Raw genomic sequence first — 25079 nt, 5'->3', positions numbered from 1 at the left:
AAATTATATAACGCCTCGCCCATCCTTACCCACTGTATTATAAAAACTAATTGTTTATATAAAATTTTTGATAAATTAAAATCATCAATTTCTTGTAATGCTGTAAATAATCTTCGGAGTAATTTTAAAAATTTTGAAGTTTTCTTCACCATTCATCCCATCTAGATTAGATTATGGTTTGAACGCTTGCTGTGATGAAAAAGACAATAGCCCACACTGACTCTTTTCTGTTTCAGGGTGAACCCGTTGTTTCTCGAACCTCCACCACCAGACGTACCGAAACCCCAATCCCGCAATGTATCTCACCAAAGCTCCCCGTCCCCCGCCTACAAATCCAACTCGTCCGGTTATGGAGGCTCGCAGGGTGGAAGCAGCATGGACGCCCTCTATTTGGAGCAGCTCAAGCTCCAAAACGAGAACGGCGTCGTGCTCGATCAGAATCCGGCGTACGTTCGCAGCATACGCGTAGCACGTGGCAGGAGGAACGCGAAAACAAAGCAGAAGATACAGGTGCCATCTATGACGTCGAGTTCGTCGGGTAACGGGACTTTGACTACCATTCCAGAAGGAAGGGTCGATTTGCCAATACCCAAACCAATCTGGCCTTTAGATGAGAAATTCTTGGATCAGTACGATTCACTTGTAGACGATGCTTTGTTGCTGTACACCAGTCTGAATCAGTCGCCGGAGAAGACCAAATGCCTGGAGAGCTATGTTGACCTGTCCGTTAAGGATTTACTCGTGGAACTGCTGAATCACATCAACGCCACCTTAGAGGGCAAAACTGGGGTCAGTCCTGAAGACATGCTGAGGAATATCAATGATCGCCTCCTGTCGAAGCTGGAGACGTTGAGGAACGCCACGGAAGATGAGATGAAGAAGCTGTGTATTAATCTGAGTAATTGCAGGAAGATGAATTCAGTACTGAGGGCCTTCAGTAATTCCAGTTCCAGTGGCAATTCAACTCAAAGTGTGGCAGATTACAGCAGCGGTACGTTTACCATTTTAGATAATGCACATTTGAAAATATGTAGTTAATTTCCAATTTGAGGAATATAAATTGCCATTATTAATATTATAAATGGTACCATAATTGTGACATTGTAATTAACGCATAATGCTGAATAAACAATCCAATTAATGTACACTGATTAGTTTAAACAATTCATCAAAGAAAGTGAAACTTGCATATAATCAACTCACAACAAAAGCCAGATAACTGATCTTATTTTGTTAATTAAAGACAGTTGGGCAACGGCACCTATTTTTTTAAACAATTAAATACAAAGCCATTATACCGGTTGATCATTTTATTCAACGAAGCGTAAGCGTAGCGGTTTAATTGCATGGGCGACTATTTTAAATAATTCATTCACATACAAAACTCTCTAATTGCCAATATCTAAACTATGCTTATCAGAGGATGTTAAATAGTGATCTTCCCTTAGGTCGTGTCCGTACCGTCTCCTCCGAAACTGAGGACATCTACCAGATACCCTCAGGTTCCTCCAGTAGCGGTTTCAGTGACTCAGTCAAAGAACCTTGCACAGTACTTCCCGTTTTCGTTCACCACGACAATTTCTCTGGCGTGCCGAACGGCGTGCGCAACGCAATGATTTATGGAACGTTGATGAGGGACAGAAGCGGAACAGGTGGTGAGAAACTATTGGAAAGGAACAAAACAGCAACGGTCCCGAAGAAGAGCTTGCTCATGGCTGTGAACGATAACAAACCGAGTGTGTGGGAACAATACTACGGAATGAAGGCGAACGCCGAAGGAGTGACGAAGCAAACACTGAAACCCTCAGATGTACCTATTTTTGTAAGTACTATATTACACTTATGCTTCGAGCTTCGATTGTTGTGGTTCATAATTTCAAATATTATTAAAAGTATTTTGAAAACAAACAGAATAGCAATGGTTTTTAAGCAAAATTAACATATGTAAATTGATTTTGTAGTCCTCAAGCACTTGAAATGTTAAATATCATAAAAAAGCTACTTGATCATTTATCCTTAGTGCTTCTTAGTATTCCGTACCTATTTTATTATACAAAGATATTTTAAAGACGTTCTTGCAATAAATTTTTACAATATCTATTACATGAATAAACAATGAAATTTCACAATATTTATATTTATAATAAATATCACATTAAATATATTGCCTTGTGTAATTGATTGCATCGTAAGTTTCCGTGTTTTAGTATGAAAATACATATGCAATGTTACAAAGGTTTTGTTAAAATTACTTTTATAAATATAGAAATATACGTTAGCTATTAAAATATTTATGTATGAAAGACCAAGGTAAACATACTGATGTGCTTTTACGTACAAAAAGTGTTTTGGACGTAAAATTTAACACATAGGTTTACATAAGATCACGTATGAATTAACAATACTGTTCTGGTTCAAAATTTCTAATCAGCTCGAAGTGTGAAAATCCTAATGCCCGATTACCATAAACGGAATATTTTTGTAACACTCAAATGTTTATAATTAGTATTCTATAATTGTATAATCTAGACGTGTCCCAGCTGTTGGTAATCTAATTGTAAATGTACGCGAACTTAGTGAGACAATGAATCACTCCTAACTAATTATACAAAAACAAACTTAACCATATACGTAGTGTTGGAATTAATACAGCCATGTAATATAAAAAATAATCTTATGCATCTTGTTGTGTATCAACATATAAGGAAATTGTGGCGTGGATTTCGTATTAATTACTTTTTCTGATTAGACATTAAACTTGTTATTAGGATTTAATGACCGACAATTTCGATTTAAATAAACTTTCTTGTTGGAATTACGTCACGTTAACGGTACGTGCTACACATACCTAGAGTTTTACATATTACAAAGAAATGCGAAATATTAACAGGATACAAGGTGCCATAACTGAACCAAAACATTAAAAATATGTTAACGCACCCGTATATCAGGAAATGTGTCAGTACGTTTTCTCAGCCGGCGAATATAATGACATAAACGGGAATTCTAATAACCCAGAAAAATTTTTATTGTCTTCATAAATTCAAATTTAATGTCCACTTGCACTTATCAGTAAATACTTTCACAAATTGCGGACTTCTATGCATCGAGGAAATGAACACGACAACTTAAATTGTGTATAATTTCTTTTGTTGTGGATAAATTGAAAAATAAATTAAATGGTGAAAATAAAACGTTTTCCGTTACCATTCAACGTGTGCCCAAAAGACATTAACTTAAAAAAAATCTAAATTGTAATAATTGATATTAAAAAAATTTTACCACAAATACAAATTAATATTTAAAATAAATTGGAAAAAATTAGAAAAAAAATATTTTAAATAACAAAATTTGAATTATTTTGAATAATTTCAAAATATACATTTTTAAATATTTTAAATATAAAAATATGATGTACATTTTAATAATTGATATTTAAAAGATTTTTTACCACAAACACAAATTAATATTTAAAATAAATTAAACAAAAAATAAATTTAAGAAAATTATTTTAAATAATACAATTTTAATTACTTTAAACAATTTTAAAATATACATTTATAAATGTTTTAAATTATTTAAAAATATAACACAGCGACTCAAAAATAAGATATTATAAACTTTGTAAAATGATATAAAATGTTTTATTCACTTATTTCAATATTCAAAAATAATTTTAAATAATAAAAATGGATTATTCTGAATAATTTCAAAATATATATTTTTATATGTTTTAAATTATTAATTATAAATACACGAATCAAAGATATGATGTTATGACTTTATTTATATTATTAAGACTTAATATTCTCAAAATATTGAAAATTAGTTTTAAATGATAAAAATCAGTAAATTTGAATATTTTTAAATTAAAATATATAATTAAATAAATTAAATAAAATCCTTCATTTATTTTTTGTATTCATATATTAAAACATTCAAAATTAATTTTAAATTATAAAAAGCAGTAAATCTAAATTATTTTGAATAATTAATTATTATTAAATGTTTTAATTAAATAATAAAATTTAATTATAATTAATCTTAAAAAATATTCACATTTAATTTTAAATAATAAAAAACAGTAAATTTAAATTGTTTTGAATATTTTAAAATATATAACTAAAGCGATTCAAAAATATAATTAAATAAATTAAATAAAATCTTTCATTTATTTCTTGTATTTATATTTAAAACATTCAAAATTCATTTTAAATAATAAATTGCAGTAAATTTAAATTATTTTGAATAATTTAAAAATGAAAATTACCAATAGTTTTAAATAAACATATCTATAAATTATGTTGAAATAAAATAATTTCACAATAAATATTATTAAATGTTTGAATTAAAAAATATGTAACTTGAGATTCAAAATTATGGTGTTATAAATTTTGCAAATTATATTAAAATGAAATAGAATATTTCAATAATTATTATTTTTATATTCTATAATTAATTTTAAATAATAAAAAACATTAACTGTTTTGAACAATCTCAAGATACATATTACTTAATATTATATATAAGTTAAGTTGAAATGAGAGGAAATCTTTCCATCATTTATTTATTTTTGTAGTATCAATAATTAATTTATTAAATTAATTTTAAATAATAAAAGACAGTAAATTTGAATTATTTTGGATAATTTCAAATTGCTTTAAATAATTAAAATAAATAAATAAAAATTTTTTCAAAATTATGTTGAAATGAAATAAAATATTTCTATTATTAAATATTAAAAAACTGAATTGGTTTGAACAATTTGAACATAATAAATATTACCAAATATCCTACATAATTAAAAATTCTATCTGCAGCTATTCAAAAATAGGATTTTATAAATTTTGCAAATTATGTTGAAATGAAATGAATTATTTCAATTATTTGTTTCGTTTTATTAATTTTTATTCAGTTTCAAAAAGCACTAACAAAAACTGCGATTTAATTAAGTGTTTGTTCGTATTAAAAAATTTCTTAATTAATAATGAAATACTGACTTTAACAAATAATTTAATTATTTTTTTAATTAATTTGGTGTTTTCAAAATTAGTTTTTAGATATACGCTTGCAACATATATTTTGTTGCCCATTAACACGTACAATTGCAACTGTCGACGTATAATTACAGACATATTTTGTAAACTTAAAAGCGTTTTAACAATACGGACGCAACTCTCATAATGCGTAAACGCATAAATTTGTTTATGTAATAGTTATTGTCCGTTAATAAAAGTGTTTACGTCTCCAAGTGAAAAATGCATAAATGCCTGGTCTCTTACGGGAACAAATCAATTTCAAGAATAGAGGAGATAGTTAAACATCCTTCCTGATGTACAACATTATGTAACCGATTGCAGTTTCTATTGCCATTCCTAAACACCACACTATGCAGTTTGTCCAAATCGTCTGTCAACGAGAAAGTTAATATTTTATGAAAATCGCTCTTCTTGCCGCAACCGATTAGTGTAACGGTAATGTAACGGCAATGACACGAATAGTAATAATATTATCAATACCCCATCTAATTTATTATTTGTATTGAATTGTTGCAAAATCGCCAATAAAATATCGTTGATTGATTAATCGTGTGTCGAAATTGCATCGAGATGTTGTTATCACGTTAATATGTTAACACACAGAGAAAAGTGCTTTGCGAAATCTTTAACACGTCCACTATGGGAATTTCTTCATGCCAGATAACAATAGTATAATGTACAAACATGTGAACAGGCATAAACCAACACAAAAAACCAATTACAATAACATAGTTTCAAGTTAAGTTTTCAACCACACAATCGATTTACACCTTAGTTTAGAAGTATGTGTAAACTTGGTCATTTCCTAAATATACCAAATTGTTAGCTTTGGTTTTTATAGAAAACGCAGTAATTTAAATAATTAAGTAATCTAATATAGACAAGTAATTCATATGCTATCCGAGACACTACAATCATCCATCTAATTTTATTTATTTTTTTAATTTATTTTTCTTTTATGATCTTCCATTGCTCTTTGAGAATTTAAATTAATTATTTACTTTTGTTTATTATTAAGAGAAGGAAAAGAGTTTACGGCAAAAGAAGTTAATAGTTTCGCACATTATTAAAAAATATGGAGAAATTAAACAAGTGGAAGTTCCGAAAAAGAATGTCTTCGATAAACCTGAAAGACAATCGATAACTGAATTAAAGGCCATCTAGAGGAAATGGGACTTGCTGAAATTAGTTTAAGGGCTGTGAGAAGATGGTTAGTAAATGGAGGTTCCTTTAACCCTACACCTACAAGAAACACCCTGGTTTCTACTAAAAATGTAAAGTCTAATCTTGACTTACATAGTATAACATTCACTGAACTATAAAACAGTGGGAACGAGCAGGTTTTAGTGATGAGTCTAAATTCAGTTTATAAAAAAGCTGCTTATGTTATACATACTACAGAAACAAAACTACACAAAAAGTTTGTTATACTCACATTATGCGATGGGGATTCTTCTGGCGCAGGCCTCTTTAGACTGATTTATTTACAAGGATTTGTTTTGTCTGCCTGTTTCAATCTCCAGATATTAACTCTATAGAAAATGTGGAGTATTACCAAATCCTACATAACAGCAATTAAAAAAACTTGAAAGAATATATACAAAGATGGATATTATACAAAATGTTAAATAATACAGATTTAATAATTAAATATCCCTTTCATAATTAAATTTCCTTATATTTATATCCAGTTCAATTCAAAAACATTTTATGGGATAAGAATATAGTTTTTATAAAATTGTATAGAATAATATACATATTAAACAAAAGAATTATAGTTAGAATACTTAAAAAGTTGTTAAATAATGACCACTATTCTAAATTCTAAAATTTAAATCTTATTGTTTATTTCAATTAAGTAAGGTAGGACAAAAATGTTTCAAAATTTATACAGAATGGACATTTGTTAAGTTGTTTAAGAAGACAAATATTACAATAAACAATCAAACAAAAATATATAGTGAGATTGGAAAAAATTGCCCCGTTATAACTTTTGAATAGAAGAAGACACCGACCTTTGTTATTTCGAAAAGTCTATGTTATACTAACTTGAAAAATATATTTTTTATTTGTTGTCTCCTTAATACTCCTTTGCAGATTAAAATTGGGTGAGTAGTTACGAAGTTATTCATTGGATGATAAAAGATATTACGACCTCACTGTAAATTCAGTTAATAAACTGATACACAATTGAAAACAAATATTTATATAAATTTATCTATTGGTTAATTGGCGACTATTAATAATTGAATAATTAAATTTAGGTTTCCTTTCTATCCGATCGTTGAAGTCATCAACAAAAATGACTCAATTTACGCTTACACACATTTCAAATTACATTTTACAAAAAAATAATAAAAAATCATCAAATTTAATAGGTGGATACATGATTGATTATGGCGAGGAATTTCTCCTAGCATTGACGTTCATCTTAAATTATTTTGCCGGCAAATAAAATTGCGCAACATATGTTTTTTTCTCTCACTCTTTCGATTAAATCGTTCGACATTTCCTTTTCTGATTTGCAAACTGAACATTTTACTCTGGCCGCTAATGTACGATTCTTTCAAAATAATCTAGTTAATGAGTGTAAAAAATGCGCCGCGCACTTTCTTCGTCTCTAATTGATATAAAATTGTTATTACATAAAGCCCACGGACATTTGCCATTTTTACAGTCCCATTCTGGAATATTGGGCGCAATTACGTAATTGTCTAGCTCTCCCATAAAAAACTTACTCACTTGTTTAAGTGAAGAAAAAATCGATCATATTTTTTAATTTGTTGATCTGCAAGTGATAATTAACCAATCAAGTTTTCGACCGTAAATTTTGTCTACCCGAAGGAGACTTTTTGTAGCCGACAATCTAGATAATTATTGGCTGCAAATGAGGAAATGTAGATTCTGGAAGTTAGTCATGCGATGTTTTCTAAACGCTAACATGTGTATCTATGTAACGCTGTTGCTCGTTCAGATGGATGTAACAAATTAGGATTGTCTTGGAATCCATCGATGCAACACAAAATATAAAAAGATTTTTCATTATCATTTCTTAAAATTATCACCTATAATTGATTTATTACTAATTTTATTCATTTTAATTTTTGTGGAACTTTCAATATGGCAACAAATACTAAATTACCCTTACGTTTGTATTGAAAGGAGGTATTTCTCTTTCCTGGATGACCAAAGAACTTGTTTTTATATTATTAAGTCACTTGGTTTCGATTCAATTATATTCTTTTAATTTAAACAGTAGCCAAAATAACAATTTTCTTACGTACTATCGTATTCATCCTTGGTTTCGCCCAACATTTCTTAGGAATAACTGTACCTCTTTAAATAAAAGATTTAATTATTTTGACAGATCAACATAAAACCAAAATTCTGCAATTGCTGCTTTCTTGGTTCCATATTTATTAACATATATTAATTTTTCTTTAATATGAAACGACTTGGTTTTCCCCCGACTCATATTCATGCGATATTTGTTTAGAAAGAACCACGTGAAATATCCTTTTGAATATCCAACGATACTATTAAATAAAACATTAACGAAACCATTGCTACATTTATGACTTACCAAGAATAATTTTCCTCTTATAGCAGCTGTATAAATAAGACATAAATGTTTTGAATTAATTGCGTGTCGTTTAGTTGTATAATATAGGAAATAATAAAATTCAAAATGGTCCTTTTTGGACTATTATTTAATTATTTCTTTTATACATCAAAAATATTAAAACACAAATTACATTGAAATCATATTAATATGTATACATATAAAATATAGAAACTTTCGTTTAACTATATTAACTGTAATTGGAATATAGCCTGATAGAGATTATATTTCAGTAAAGATGAGTAGTTTATTCATCCAATGTTTCTATTGAAAAAAAAATAGCTGACTTGGAGCTAGTTTTTTGAAACAACAAATATTTCTAATATCACAAGATTTCAGTAGTTTATTTAATTATAAACAATTCAAGACAGGGCAGACCAATATCGGGTACATAGTGAAAATGTTATGAACGAAAGAATAAAAGAACATTTAAATTTAATGCTGAACTTCAAAATTCTTCCCATTTGAACAGCTTCAACTTGAAGTTAAGTTTTGTATTGATCGAACCTTTTAGTATAAGAAACAACCATTGGTAAAACATTCGTTCATTTCTGAAACTTCTTCTGTTTCCTTCTGTCATATGTTGATGCAACCTTTCATCATTTTAACCACCTAGATTTTGTGAAGAAAAAACGAAATAAGTAAAGAGAATGGTAATCTTGTCTTATTTGAACTTGGAATCGAAATTGAATATTTTTGTATGAATAACTCTTAGAATGAATAAATTAATATTAATTGAAAAATTGACCGGATACCAATTATACTTTTAAAGCAAATAATTGAGACATTTGAGTTATTCCCAAAACTTGTTGCTTGATTTTATGGAATACTTCTAAGTGAACAACGTCCAAACATTCTCTAAATTCATTCATTTCGTTTTCTTTTTAAATACAACCGAAATTACAGAGAATTCCTATTCTCTATTTGTCATCGATTATATATAGAAATTTGTGCAGCACACTGATTCACCGGCTTTTTTTATATTCCAACATCGTAGGGCTTAAAATGTTTGTAATTGAATAGATTATAGTTTAAATATTTAAAAGTCAGAATATTGAAATATTGTTGTAGAAAATAAACTAATACAAATAGCGAAAGCGGTTGGAAAAAGAGAAGAATTGCATGAAATTTTAAATTTCATCAGCCATAACTAAAACTATTTTCCTTCCGTTATAAACGAATTATGTGGCGTTGGACACGTAATTTAATCGTCTTTATAAGAAATATTGTTCAACTGAATCGGCCTTTATTATATAAAACAAAACTATTGAAACAAAAATTACACTGAAATCATATTCGTTTACCTATATATTATATATATATATATATATATATATATATATATATATATATATATATATAATTGGGCTGTGCTGAACTCTGTCAATGTGACGTCCAGAATAAACTGTAAACCAGATAGAGATTATATTTCATTTATTATGTATCCAACGTTTCTATTGAAAAAAATAGTCCAAATACAGTTGTAAAAAAATTAAGTTTTATATAATTTTTGGGGATTTTCACCATTTGAGCATTTTTTTCAACAACAAATATTTCTAATATCCCAAGTTTTCACTTTTAATCAGTAGTTTATTCAATTAAAAACAATGTAAGCTCTGACAAACCAATATTAGGTACACAGTAACAGTGTTACGAACGAACAAAGAAGTATTTAAATTTACTACTAAATTTCAAAATTTCATTCCCATTTGAACATTACAAATCTTTTCGTTAAGAAACAACCATTCCTTCTGCCATGTGTTGGTGTAAACATTCTACTTGTTCATCATTTTGATCACTTAGATTTTCTGGAGGAAAAACGAAATGAGTGAAGGAAAAGGTAATCTTAAGTGTCTTATTTGAACCTGGAATCGAAATTGAACATTTTAGTATAAATAACTCTTAGAATGAATGAATGTGTATTAAAACATTAATGTTTTTTAAATCAATAATGGATACATTTGAGTGGTTCCAAAAACTTGGCTTCGTGGAATGCTTCTAAGTGAACTGTGTTCAAATATTCAATAAATACATTCTCATTTATAATATAATGATTTAAAAACTATTCTGAAATTTACAATTGAAATATTTGGTAATTTGTTTTCCAAAAAGCAAATTCTTTTCAAACATTTACAACCGAAATTGAAAAGAATTTCAATTCTTCATTTGTCATCGAGCAACTTAGTCTCAAATGTTTGTAACTAAACAAACCATCATTTAAATATTTAAAACTCAGACTATTGGAAACATCTATTTACTAAAATACTAACACAAATTCCGAAAGCGGCTGAAAAACGAGAAAAATTGCATGAAATTTGAAATTTAGTTTAGAGTTAAATTCGCCTTTCTAGCGAAATATTGTTCATCTGAATCGGATTCACCATTAATTATTGAAATAAAATGATGTACTGAAAACCAAATTTATCATTATCTATTTGAATGCCTTAAATGAAAAAAAATTAAATATATAGTTGGTGTAATTAATTAAAAGTTTACTCCACCTATTTTTTAAACCGATATTAGAAACGAACTCTTCTTTGCCCTTTATACACAAATTAAATAGTGGATAAGAGCTTTAAACAAGTGATGGATTTAGAATACGAACTACATAGTAAACGCAGGAATATGTATTTATCGTTAATTGCACGTATTCCTGTGCTAAGTAAACTTAAATTATTGTTATATAAATATTGTCATTATTCATCTTCACACACGTAAACATTGGCAAATAAAACTCTAATTACTCTGTATTGCTAATGACCGGTTGAAAATAGGTAAGGCAAAAATTAGTAACATATTGCAACAAAGCAGGTATTATTACTTATGTAATTGTGTTATATAAAAAATGCAAATCGAAATAAACCGCCCTGTACGTTATGAGAAACAGGTAAACCAGTAATAAGGCACTGGAAATGAGGTGTTGTTTAATGTTACGTGAATCAGGGTTCGCCTTAAAGTAAATACTTGCTTTGATTAATGGAACTCCACAAACGTACATAGGTATGATAGCATTTATTACAGTCAATAGAGCGTTTCTCGCTTTATCAAGTACGGCGCTCTCAAACAAAAAAAAATATATATTAGCGTTAGGACTGTCCTATATTTGGTGAATTCGGCCTGACGTCAGCCGTGGTAAAATTGCCCAAATCATATTTTGTAATACCAGTGTATCATATTTTTTTTCCATGCAACATTTTGCAAGCCGTTATTATTTAAACCGTTTAATTGCGAATTTGCCAATGTTTACATTTTGCCGTGCCGATAGTCGGTGATCTCGATTCGCATTACAGTCCATCTAGGCGGCGTCATGTTGGGCAACGTCGAAATAATTGTCAAGGATAAATTCCACCAAGGAACAACTACTCTTTCGTCACTCCTTATCATTCTTGGCCCGGTGAAAAAACTCGTTTGTGCATAAACAACGACTAAAATCGTGTTAAATTACTTTCAAACACTGACCTATCAACGACGCCACGGTTTGTGCGAGTACATTGCGAGAAGTACAGCTCATGATTAATTAAATATTTTTATTTATCGTTCTTATTTTTTTTACTTGTACTAAAAATGCAATGTGCACACTGAATAAAATAATTTTATTGTTTTATACAGAAAACAATATTTATCTAAATAAGTTTCTTACTCTAAAAATAAAAGAATATTAACAAACAGTATAAAATATTTTCATTACTTCTAATTTCTTTCACATAATAATAAAGGGATAGATTTATTTCATTCTCGCCGAATACTATTTAATGTCTATTGTAATAAAATTATTGTGTTTGGAACGGCATTTAATTTTGAAAGAAATGAATCAAGCAGTACAGTTTCAGGATTACTTAAATTGAGGTAGTTGAGAGTTGTCATTAGTCCATTGTGGAGGCGATTTTGAGAAATTAATTGTTGGGTTGAACAGCATCTAGATCGTAGACACTACACAACGTACGTGCTAACGGACTTACAGCAAGCAAATAATGTAGTTGTCAATCGAAATAGAATAGAATAGAAGAAAAATAAGATGGTCCCTCTTACTAGAGGTAATCACGGGACAAATTTGTATGAAGTTAGTTTAAGTATCTGGAAATTTAGAACATCTTAGGCACGTCCAAGAAGAGGTGAATGTACAATAATAGTTTGTGATGGCAGTATTGGCAGTAGAACTGACTTCCAAATGGCTTTTTAAAATAATAACAACATAACAACAAACAACATTGCCCTTCCATTTGTTGGTGATATTGGTTAAAAACTGAAACAAACTGAATGACACGAAGGAATTGGCGTTTTATCATGAACTGCATAATCATCAGACTTGGATTCGATAGAGTATGGATGGAACATGCTTCAAAGAAGAGTTTTAACACAAATTATTAGTAATATTCATAAGACCTTTAGATTTAGGGAGCTCTTTCATAGAGAATAGATTCAAATACCTCGAAATATTGTTGATTACCTTATTTTATCTATGACCAACAGATGTTGAGTCATAGATCATAAAAGACATACTCTGTATTAAAATTATTTTTGGTTAATTTAAATTACATGGTATGCTAAAAACAAATGATATGAGATTTAACTTTTTTTATATTTTACAAATATTTTTACTTTAATTTGGCACAAAGATATGAAACAAAATTCTAAATTTAAAAAATATCCTGAGACTTTTCTTTTGTGTATAAATAAATATAATAATAAAAATTGTTATTAATAATCATTTTATTGTTTAATTATATTTTAAACAAAAAGTGAATTCTTCATAAAGGCATTTTTTACATAAGGCAAAATTACCTAAAAAAATATTTCTCCTTAATAGTGTCTTTCAGATTTATCAAAGACTGTTGTTAGAATCCGAATAGACATTGTACATACCTTTCCAATGCACCAAATCTAATATTTTAAATCCAAATATCTCAGAAACAATTACTACAAGATAGTACCTACTAAAAAGGCAGTATAAAAAATATTTTATTAATGCTCTTATCTTAAATTTGACCATTCGTATTACGGATATTAAATAACTTTTTTGTACGGCAACACTTTTGTACCTTGTTTACACCGTGTATCTTAATTTAATGTTCATTTTTGGAAAAGTTGATCCTATTTCTTCAATCTAAAGATGATTTCTATTTAAAATAAACAGAAATTTTAAAGAGATACTTTTTGATATAAACATCTTATAAAAATGAATTAAAAAGTTGTAACATTTGTTTAATAATGTGTCAAATGTCAGTTTACATAGATAGTATTCAGTTAGTTAATTTCTATCCGGTCTGCAAATATCCATAACAGCTAAAATCAACAAATTTGGGACATCCTATAACATCTAAAAGTGAATACCATAATTCGACCGTCGTGTCATTTAGACATAGATGACCTCATATAGTTTCACCGTCTGCACCTTAAATAACTCATTTATGAATATCGATGGGTTCAAGGCTTCGTAAAAATTAGATACAGATTTGAGTAGCCGCCAGTTGTTTTTTGGCATAATTAAAATTCATTGAGAAAAACGATTGGGTTTTGCAATTAAATCGAATCGATCATTTTGAGGATGTTGAAAGTTGATTAATTTATTTCATCGAAGTATTATAAAAATAAAATTTTGCAACCTTTGTTTTTGAACTTTCAAATTATTCGCATAAATGATTTATGTAAATCATTTTTAAACAATTAGTACTATTACATAAAGGTCTGTTCGTATTAAATAAAATAACTGATTGAAGTAGTTAAGGAATTCATTAATGGAAACAGTTGGTGATTAATAAAATTATTGGTAAAAATTTAAATAAATATATTCTAGAAACGTAGCCGGTAATTTCTACAAATGCCCCAGGCCAAGTTTTGTGAAATCCATAAGGTAGATTAATAAATGAAAAGTTTACAATATATGAAATTAATATTGGTACGAAATAACTACAAAATTGATTCATTTTATAATAGCAAATTTCGACATTTCCTTACGAAATTGTGTGTCTATTAAGCTACGCGTTCTTGAAGTTTAATTTACGCGGAATATTAATAAATTTCATTAACGATGCGATTAATGCATAAAAATGCAGGAAGGATATTAGTTTAATATGATTAGTTGATTTACATAACCGTTTATGTAATATCTAATTTTATTATGTATTAAATGTATTAACGACATACTAATTAATCTTTTTCAGAGCAATAAATAAAAATGTAATAAAGATTCAATTAATTAATTAATATGCTTGCTTTCAATAATATATATATTTTTAATTTGTTTGACATCATTATAAACAGAACTAAATAAATTATTAAATAGAATACAAATATATCTATAAAATGTTTAGTTTATCAAACTAAATCAATAATTTGTTCAATTTAATTGAGTTTTCGATATGTTTGTCTTTAAATAGCATTTTGTAAACGTTTTGCTGAAATAATCTCAGTGAAAGACATCGTGGGTGTGAAATTTATAAAAAATGCATCCACTTGCAGGGTTCGAGCAAAATTGGAACCGACTTTCGTTTCTTGGAGATGTTTTGAAGGTGTGAATGTAGGATAGTAGGCCAATAAGCATAAGCGGTCACCGAAAGTGAAAATAATAACATAAATATCGACTCTTATGAGACACGAATAACTTTAATAACTTCATTATTTGATGTTTATAGGTATTTTTTTGACACGCCCGATATTCAACCGGATGCAGTTGCATTCACGTGTAAAATTTCGATGCCTTAAACTTTTTTTATGGGTGTATTATTAATCTAACATATGAAAAACGCAATGGAAATTCAAAATTATTTATTTATTACCACAAGTGGAAAATTATTTATTTTTATTCAACAATTGCGAAAGAACTGGCGTAACATGCAAAAGCAAGTTTAACTTTGTGATTAGCAAGGACCCGTGTGGGTTGCATTACATCGTTGGAAAAAGTCTCGCCGCAACTGCCTAGTGTGTTCCAACCCCAGGAGTACAAACGGCCGTCTTTGCTAACCGCCAGATTGTGTCCGAGTCCAAGACTCAAGTGAGCTATGTCGTTGAGACCAGGAATTCTGTAGGGCTTGTAGGGACGTGCTCTAGTCGAACCCAGTTGTCCGTGATTGTTTCTGCCCCACGTAAAGATTTCGCCTTGTTTGGTCAACGCCGCGCTGTGTCTCCATCCAGCGTACACTTTAGCCAAACCCTCGTGCTTAAATACTCTTATGGGAACGGGTATGTTGCACAAAATGGAACAATCGATTCCCAACTCGCCGTCTTTGTTTTCGCCCCAACTATGAACGACGTCTCCTTTAAGCATGACAGTGTGGCATTGGCCAGTTGAAACGCAATCGACCCCCACGATGTCGGGGACTTTGGATATTGTATGTGAATTGTACGAAAACCTCTCGTTGTAGTTATGGCCCAAAGTCAGATGGCTATCGACTCCGGCCACCAACACCTCACCTTTTTCCGTGATCATTGCCGAGTGACGGAATCCGCAGCTCACATGCTTGAACTCGTTCGAGCTGCTGCTCGATACCTTTAGCCTGGTCGGGATGCTGGTGTAGTTGATGCCTCTGGACAGCCCCAACTGCTTTTCTTCGTTGTTGCCCCAGAAGTACAAGTTGCCACAGTCTGATATTGCGGCGCTGTAGTCCCAGCCGCACGCGATCTCGACGATCTTGAAGTCGCTCAATATATCGACTCTGATTATCAGCAGCTGATGACCGTCGCCGCGAATTCCTAGCTGCCCCTTGAAATTGTAACCGCAACAGTAGACGGCGCCCAAACAGTCCAAGAACAATGTGTGCATAGAGCCGCCGGCTATGGCCACGATGTTTTCAGCTTTCAAATCAGTGTATGATAAGTCAACTTTTCTAGGTGTAAACTCACGTGACGACTTGAAACCCAAGCCGAGCTGGCCGTGACTGTTTCCGCCCCAAGCGTACAGGAACATGGCAGGATAGTTGAAATTCTCTCGAAATTTGCGTGCGGACTGAAATATCTGTCGTTGAAATTGACGTCTAAGCAAACAACTTGTTACCAAGTGTGTCCATTGTTGAAACAACTGAAAGACGAAAATGCGTTTCTATGGAAATATGTTTTAGTTAGCTTTTGTTTATCGGGGCGACATTTGTTTAAGCAATAGAAAAAAAACCAGTTTCGTGCAAAATTACACCCACAACTATTTCATTATTAATTTACATTTATTACACATAGATCTTGTTATTTTAGATAAATTTAAATTGACCTATTGCTTTATAAACATATTGGAAAATGCGTGTGTAAAGGTTGTTCTGAGTTATCAATTGAGCGTAAGTTGCAAAATGTGTGTTACTGTATCGTATACAATGTATAATGTGGGACCCACATATCAATAATGGTATAAATGAGTTATGTAAATCGGTTAAATGTTATTTAACTGCTCTTATGTGTGTCAATTGATAAGTGAACAAACAAAAAATATTTATTTTTAATATGGGATGTTTTTATACTTTGATTAATGTTTTTATGCATAAAAATCATCAGTTATTTTATTTTACTAAAATTTAACGATTAAAAAATATATATTTTAAATAAATTGTTGTATCAAAAAACAAATTAAAAAAAATATACATATTTCTTGCCTTTCTTTATTTATTTTTGTATGATAGCTATGAGTTTGACTTATTTTGATCCTAATAACAAATTTCTATTTTTTAATTATATTGTTTATTAAATTTTGTTACATTTAATAAAAATGTATAGTTTTAGAAACCTTATACTATGAATATTAATAAATAATATTTCGATTTTTCAAAATAAATATGTATCCTATAATATGCTTTCAATTTATAGACAATTTATAAAGAACATTTAAAAATAATAACTGATTTTATAATAATAATTGACATAATTTACTTATAATTAGAATTTTTTAAGCAGTCGTTATTAATTACTTATTCATAAAATTTTTATCTTTTTAATATTATTTAATTACTTTAAAAAATGTGGGCAATTTATTTATGCTTTTATACTAATTGGTATGTAATAATAACAAAGAATGATGTTTCAAATTAACACAGTGAATTATCAAGGTCGACTTATTTAATAAATAAAGTGGTTTTAGATTGTTGTTTTGATGTAAAAAATATATTACACCTATTTTAAAATAAACTAGACTATTTACCATAAAGTAATAACAATGTTAAACTGAGTTTCGATCAAAATTAGAGCGACTTTCTTTATATTTAAACATTATGAGACTGATTTTAGTTCCATTAAATAATAAAACAATAAAAAAAATTATATTATTTATTGACGAAACATGTCACGTTAACAATGACATAAAAATAAAAATAAAACCAGACACCTAACAATTTTTATCGAGACAAAATTAAAGTGACTCTTAAAATTAAATTAAAAAATTAAAAAAAAAGTCCGGCGTAAATGGCCTAAAATTTAATATTTCATGCGGTATCTCTTATTTAGCATAGACGAGATTAGATTGGAAATTATTTCCTCGTCTATATTGTTCAAAACATTTTTGATTTGTTCAAACAAATTTGTTTTATTTGTGATGCAATTTGCTCTAATCATCTTATCCACAATTTCCCAGTTTTCTAATTGTCACCTCCATGTTTAATAATTGTTGTAACATATTTTGGATAAAGTCTACTATTTTTAGGGCGATGAACAAACTGTCCATTATCACTTTTTATCTCGTTTTCTGTTGGACTTTTATTAGTATTTTTTTAAGAAATCAACTTATTATTTAGAAGTGCATATCTGGTTAAAAAATTTCGGAAGTTATAACCCTATATAAATGGTTAGTGTATGGGGGTAATGATGACAAACTGATGTAAAACTTTCTATATGCACTTCTTTTTCTTAATATAAGATGCTTATCTCGAAAATTATATATTTACAACTTCGGGATAATATATACATTTAAATGGAAACCTTCTAAAAATATATAATTACCTAATTATATTTAGGTAATATATAACCAAATTTAGAAATAATCAAATAATTGATATTCTGTGCATGAAACAGAAGGATTAAAGTATAAATGGTTCAGAAATGTTATTAATAATAATAATTTGTAAAATACCATATTTGCCAATTTCAACACCAGTCACCAAGATATAGTTTACCTTACCTTTCGAAGTTGATGATATTATTTTCTCTAAGCTTTCCAGATATACCGTTATATCATGTTAAGAGAATAAATAACAAAAAATATTTTTCTGGAAAACTTGATTGTTTTCTAACATCTCACTCAAATATGGTTTCCAGATGAAATAAAAAAGTCGGACATATTTAGATTAAAATTTAAGATGTATTGTTTTGTTCATAAAAATATAAAAAATATAACATTTAAAATAATGTTTAAGTCTGGTCTGAAAATAATCAACCAATTTGGTACATCTCGAATGTATAAATGAATAGTTAAAATTTCAGCACACCGATTGTGAGTGCGCGCAAGTCGTTCGAATAGATTTTGCAGAAACCTACGTGACAAAATAAAATATCGATCGTCGTTAATTTTTGGCGGATTAATTGAGCCAACAAACCGGCGGGCCGCGGGCGAAATCTGAACGAACAATCAAGGGAAAGTTTAAAGATTAAACTTTGCCAAAAATACAGCCGCTACTCTGGAATTTAGGACACGGGTACTACGCAGGAAATTTCTCCGGCTGCCTTTTAAGGTACGTCACTTGGTGCACAAAAAAAAATAATTTAGTATTAAATAATTTCATTTCGTTTATTCAGTTTTCTTTTAGACCGCCGATTACGTAAGCGAGCTTTTCGATGCGGTAGAAAGTACTTACTGTACTTCTAAAAATAAATTTGGCTCATTCCGTCCGTCCCGTATTATAATAAAATATAATCCTCTCGTTATTTATTTTAATGATTTTCAGTCACGGCGGTTTGCTGTCTCCGATTTTATGGCATTCCTTCACTTATATTTATGCAGCAATATAAAATTTTGTAATAATACAGTTTTTAATTAAAACAACATAATTTAATTGAGTAATTAGTTTAAGGACGCGGAGTAATTAATACTTTTTCACGATCACCGATACGCTTTTTGATTTCACTACTTGACATTCTGTGTGCCATTCTGTACAGTGCTTGAAACGGTATCTTCTGAAATATCACACGGGATATTTGTTTACTGCGTTTGGGTGAAGGTTGGTATTAATTTATGCACAATTGTAGAAGACGATTGCTAAATCGAGCCGTTCGGACATCATTCGGCGCCTATTTTATATTCAGTGCGGCCCTGAAGTCTTCCGTCAATGAAATCGATTCAAATTAATGATGTCAGTCATAAATTCTTTTATTTTTAACAAAATTGCGTTTTAACGATGTATTGCTTTATAATAACAAATAGTAAAATTGGAATTAAGAGAATGCACATAAAATGGTAATTAAGGACTGCCATTTTTAAAATTAAAGGCGTTAAAAATATTATTTTATTGTAATATTTCATTTAGTTATTTTATTTTTAATACCTTCCATCACTATTTTATAATTTAATAATTATAATTTCATAATGCATAAAATATTATACATAATATAACAAAGAAAAATTAAATTATGTAATTAAATAAAATAAATGTTTATCTACATATATTAAAATAAAATTATGTATTAATAATACATAAGAAATTACATATAGAAAGAAGAACATTGATGAAAACTAAAAAATATATCCTAAAATGACAATTAAGCACTAGTATTTTTAAAATTAAAGGTTATAAAAAATGTTTTACTATAATAAAATAATTATATTTTTCATTTACTGATTCATTTTTAATACCTTCTATAACTATTTTAATTTTTGTAATACATAAAATATTATAAATAATAAACTATAAAATTAAATAAAATAAATTTAAATATCAGTATATTTACAAATACAGATAAATGGGTAAATTGAAATTAAAATGAAATATTTTCAATAATGGCCTACGGAAAAAAGAATAAAAGAAAATTTGTAAAAGCTGAAGAATATACCTAAAATAAAAATTAAAAAATGACTTTTATAAATTAAAAAAATCATTGTTTCTCTTTATAAGTATTACATTTTTTATTTTATGAATAAATTATTTTTTTTTAAATTAAAACATAATAATATTTCTAATATTGACATATGAAAGAAAATTTACATAAGTTAAAGAATATACCAAAAATGAAAATTATAATTTTTAAAATAAAAGAACCAAAAATATATTTTGACATTTTCTATGACTATTTTAATTTTTATAGCACATAAAATATTCTAAATAATAATTCAATGGAAAATTAACTACATAATTAAATAAAACAAATTTGTATTTCTATCTAATGAATCATAATCTATGTAATGAAAAACGTGCGATTCAAATATAAAATTATTATAAGGTTATATTAATATAAAAAAAATATTTCTTGGCATTGTATTAATTTTTTTATGTCGTTGTTTGTCATTAATTACAATTCTATAATTTTATTCGTTTTATTCATAATATAATAAATATATGAAGTTAACAAAAGCAAATTATCTTTTTATATTAAAAAAAATAAATAAAGAAAATCATACTTACTTAACCATAATTTTTTCGTACTTATGTAATATATAATAATTTTGGGAAACCCATTTTTTTTTTTGAGTAGGAAAGTTGCAAAAGAACTTAAAAATTATAAATATGTGTTAATATTATATTCAAAATAGTTCAAAGCTTGTGGTCTAAATTAAAATAATGGATCTTCTTGAAATTCCAAAAATTTTGTTTTGCCATTTTTTTTTTTAAATGGGAGAAATTATTTGATATTTACAACTGCCCATTAGTATTATTACCATACTATCCTTAACTGCAGAAATGTAATATTAACACAATCTCTCCTAAATGGCATATTTATTTAACTTATAGAAAAACTAATCTATTTATAATTTAGACCAATTCAAAGAACAAAATGCGTTAAAATAATGCGCTTCCTGTGTAGATCATTGATAATTCAAGTCGTACGGCAAAAGAAAATATCGTTAATATCCCATTATCGCAAATTGCTCGTGAATAATAGATGTTCTCGTTCTATAATAAAGAAAAAAGGTGATCTGGGCCGAACGATCGGCGTGCGTGTCGAAATTAGCCGGTATTGTCGCGTTGCTCAATCGAAACGTAAAATTTTGGTGGAGGCATCTAGCTGGTGTAAAGTCCGATACGTTTGTAAAGCCCGTATTCTGCGATCGACCCGGTTGCGTCAGACAGCCGTTTTGCTGCATTTACGAATGTACGTCCTTCAAAGGCCGTCCGAGTGCGATCACACCGATGGACTTTTTAAACGGTGTTTTTTTTTACACGCGAGATAATTGTACGGTCAATTAATTCGTTCTGTTTTTGGCGAAATATTAATTTACTTATTTATTTTTTTTTTTTGTAACTACCCAATAAACCTATCAGTTCTCGAAAGAACTAAACAGAGTATGTATAAAAGAACTTTTTCTTTTTAAAATAAATATAAAACAATAATAAAAACAATAATGTTTTTGTTGTTAAGAAATTATATAAATTACAGGATAATTAATAAATTTATATATTAATAGTACAAATAAGATCATATATATGTGTATTGAAAATGTTCCTCTCTCTCAGTAACTTTTAAAAATTGAAAATTTCTGAATAGTATAGTTAATTTTAATTTTTTATCCATGTCTTTTTCTTTTTTAATTAAACTAAATTCAATAAACAAAAAAATTATCAATAATGAACGATTTGAAAATGTGTAAATTGAGTCTTTCTTATTGACCCCAGTAACTTTTTTAATGAATACAACATGATAATTTTAGGTGTCTAACCGTTTTAAGAATATTCAACCTCTTGAACATTTATTTCATTTTTGAAAGACATTTTTTATTTTTTTTTTTTTTTAACAAACACAAATTAATAATAATTTAAGTCCACCACAACAACAACAAAAGTTATAATATTAATAGAAAACCTCAACTTGTCAAATGATTTGAAATGAAATATTTTTCATTTATAACAGTATTTTTGTTTTTGAATACATATTAATAATAATTTTAGGTGCATATCAGGAGTAGTACTTATAATTTCAAAGCAAATGTTACAAATTTAATAAAAGGTATTAACTCCTCGAATTGTTTGAAGTATATTATCTATTTTATTTAGATAATTTTTTTAACGAATACAAATGAATGATTTAAGTTAAATATGTAATCGATTCAAGAATAACGAATAATCTGTAACAATTCCAATAACGTGTATTACAGATTTAGTTATATTTTCCATTTACAACATCTGTAGTAATTATAATAACAAATGTTCTCGGTTGGTTTGAAATAAAATATTTTCCATTTATGTTAAGATATACATTTTAATGATAATTTGAGCTTAATCTATTTAATATATAGTATTTTCAAAAACAAATTAATAAAATAAATGAATTTCTGGAATGAATATTTTTCATTTTTTCTGAACAAATAACATACATATTAAGTATAATTTTAGGTGTCTTCTGTTAAGAAACGTAAAAAATCTGTAGAATTTATAAAAACAAGTGTTATAAAATATTATAAAAATCCTCAAATCCCAAAAATATTTTGAAAATCTAATGCTGAATAATTTCCATTAATTGCAAATATTTTTTAACCAATATAAATTAATGATAATTTAGGTGCATAATTAATAGAACATCTCAACTTCTCAAATGGTTTGAAAATTCACACTTAAATCCGTTTTATTTATGGCAGAACTTTGCTTTTAACAGATATAAATTAGTGACATTTTTAGGTATATAATCCTTTTAAAAAATAATAAAATAGAAAAAACGTGTATTAATTATAAGTACTCAAAATTAATGAAAGTGAATAATATATTAAAGGTAGTAGGCGTATATGAAAATGTTTTTCCAGTGAATTCCTTATTAGAGTAATTAATAAAAAATATATATAGTACTTGAAAGATGCAAATACTAACAGTGATGGTAAACAATGATACCTAGGGTTATGTGGGTAACTCGAGGAAGAAACTTTCTCGTTAAGCTATCGAGGCATGAAAACTGAACGTCAGAAAGGCTTATTCTGATTTAACCTGAATTAATTCAGGTACGTAGATGCACAACTTTTAGAGAAATTGGTTCGAAACATGAGGAGGAGGTTTATGCATCACAAAAACATCTACATTACTTAGAAGATTGACTTTGTAACAAATACGTGAAGAAAATGTTAATATGTTAGAATATGTGAAAGTAAATATTAACTTTGATCTTCTTTAAACAATTTCTCAGTCTTAACATTTCATGTACACAAGTTCATGGCAATTTTGGATGCATGATCAAACTAAACTTGTATGGGTTGTTCTATGCACTTCTTTAACCTATTGTGTGTTGCCCCCATTCAAACAAAACGGACAAAATTTCATGTAAATCAGCACGTTTTCATTCATAAGACTTACGAACGTGATGTAACGTAAATTTTACAGGTGCAAAACGTATCCGAGTAGATGTTACTAGAGAAAGTCGGAGGGAAGCTGATGAGAATGCGTCTTTTACATTGTGTCGTGACACAATATTGTTAATGTCAACTGTGATTTGTTGGAATACTGTTACTTTCATTGATTTAGTTCTTTGTCGGTTAAGTGATGTAAAAATGTCACGAACATTTTTGAGGTTAGTTAATTAGTTTTAAATTACTTACGAACTTTTAGTTCTGCCATTTGTAATAAAATATATGAATAGAAATCATACTTAATTATACAAATTTATTCAAAATGAGCAGACACGAGCTATTTATGTCAGTCGGAATATCCATATTTCGAGACATACGTATTGTTTATTACTTTACTCGATGAATCGCAAATAAGTTTCAGAAATTTAATAGTTTTTAAAGCATTTTATTATGCGGTTCTTTATGAAAATAACAAGAAGACAATTTCAGAATTTAAAAATTTATTCTCCAAATTAAATTTAAAACAAAATGATTTGGCTGTACTCGGATACATATGATTTGGATGGCACTAATCTGTTGTCTCACTTCGTCCGCTTTCTTTTCGGTTTACTCTCCCCATCGGATGAATAATTGTCGGGCGCCTGCGTCTGTGTTCCAATTTTTCTTCTGATCACCGAAACATTCAGCACCGCATCCCTGGTAAAATTTTCCCAGATCGAAGCTCCACATTTCGTTAGTTTATCGAGATCCATGTGTGGATTCGCCTGTTTCAAGTCGTGTTGGAAGCTCATGTACGCGAAGTACATTTCCTTTCCTGGTTGCAGCGGTTGCTCGTTTTCCTCGTCGCTTATATCGCTTATCGAGACGGACATTGTGTGTACGAATACCGAAGAAATTTTAAAACTTGAATTTTAACGAATGACTGACGCTTAATGTCAACTTAATTGACACAAATAATGTCAAATGTGAAATCACTTCTTTTATTTAATTTACATTGTTTTCATTATGTGGTTTGTTAATGTGAAAAGTCCAA

At 28.5% G+C, this 25079-nt stretch overlaps 1 protein-coding gene across 2 annotated transcripts in view; it reads left to right on the top strand.

Moving 5' to 3' along the window:
• LOC109607509 (uncharacterized) overlaps nucleotides 1-25079 on the top strand; it is a 53687-nt gene that overhangs the window by 17636 nt on the left and 10972 nt on the right. For both annotated transcript variants that reach the window (XM_049961421.1, XM_049961422.1), the window contains 2 exons: nucleotides 237-991; nucleotides 1449-1822. In XM_049961421.1, the coding sequence (XP_049817378.1) occupies nucleotides 237-991; nucleotides 1449-1822 (1129 nt within the window). The remainder of the gene's footprint in view (nucleotides 1-236; nucleotides 992-1448; nucleotides 1823-25079) is intronic.

The sequence above is a fragment of the Aethina tumida genome, chromosome 1 (genome assembly GCF_024364675.1).
Source record: "Aethina tumida isolate Nest 87 chromosome 1, icAetTumi1.1, whole genome shotgun sequence".
NCBI classification, from domain to species: domain Eukaryota; kingdom Metazoa; phylum Arthropoda; class Insecta; order Coleoptera; family Nitidulidae; genus Aethina; species Aethina tumida.
This window is presented reverse-complemented; position numbering and strand designations above follow the sequence as displayed.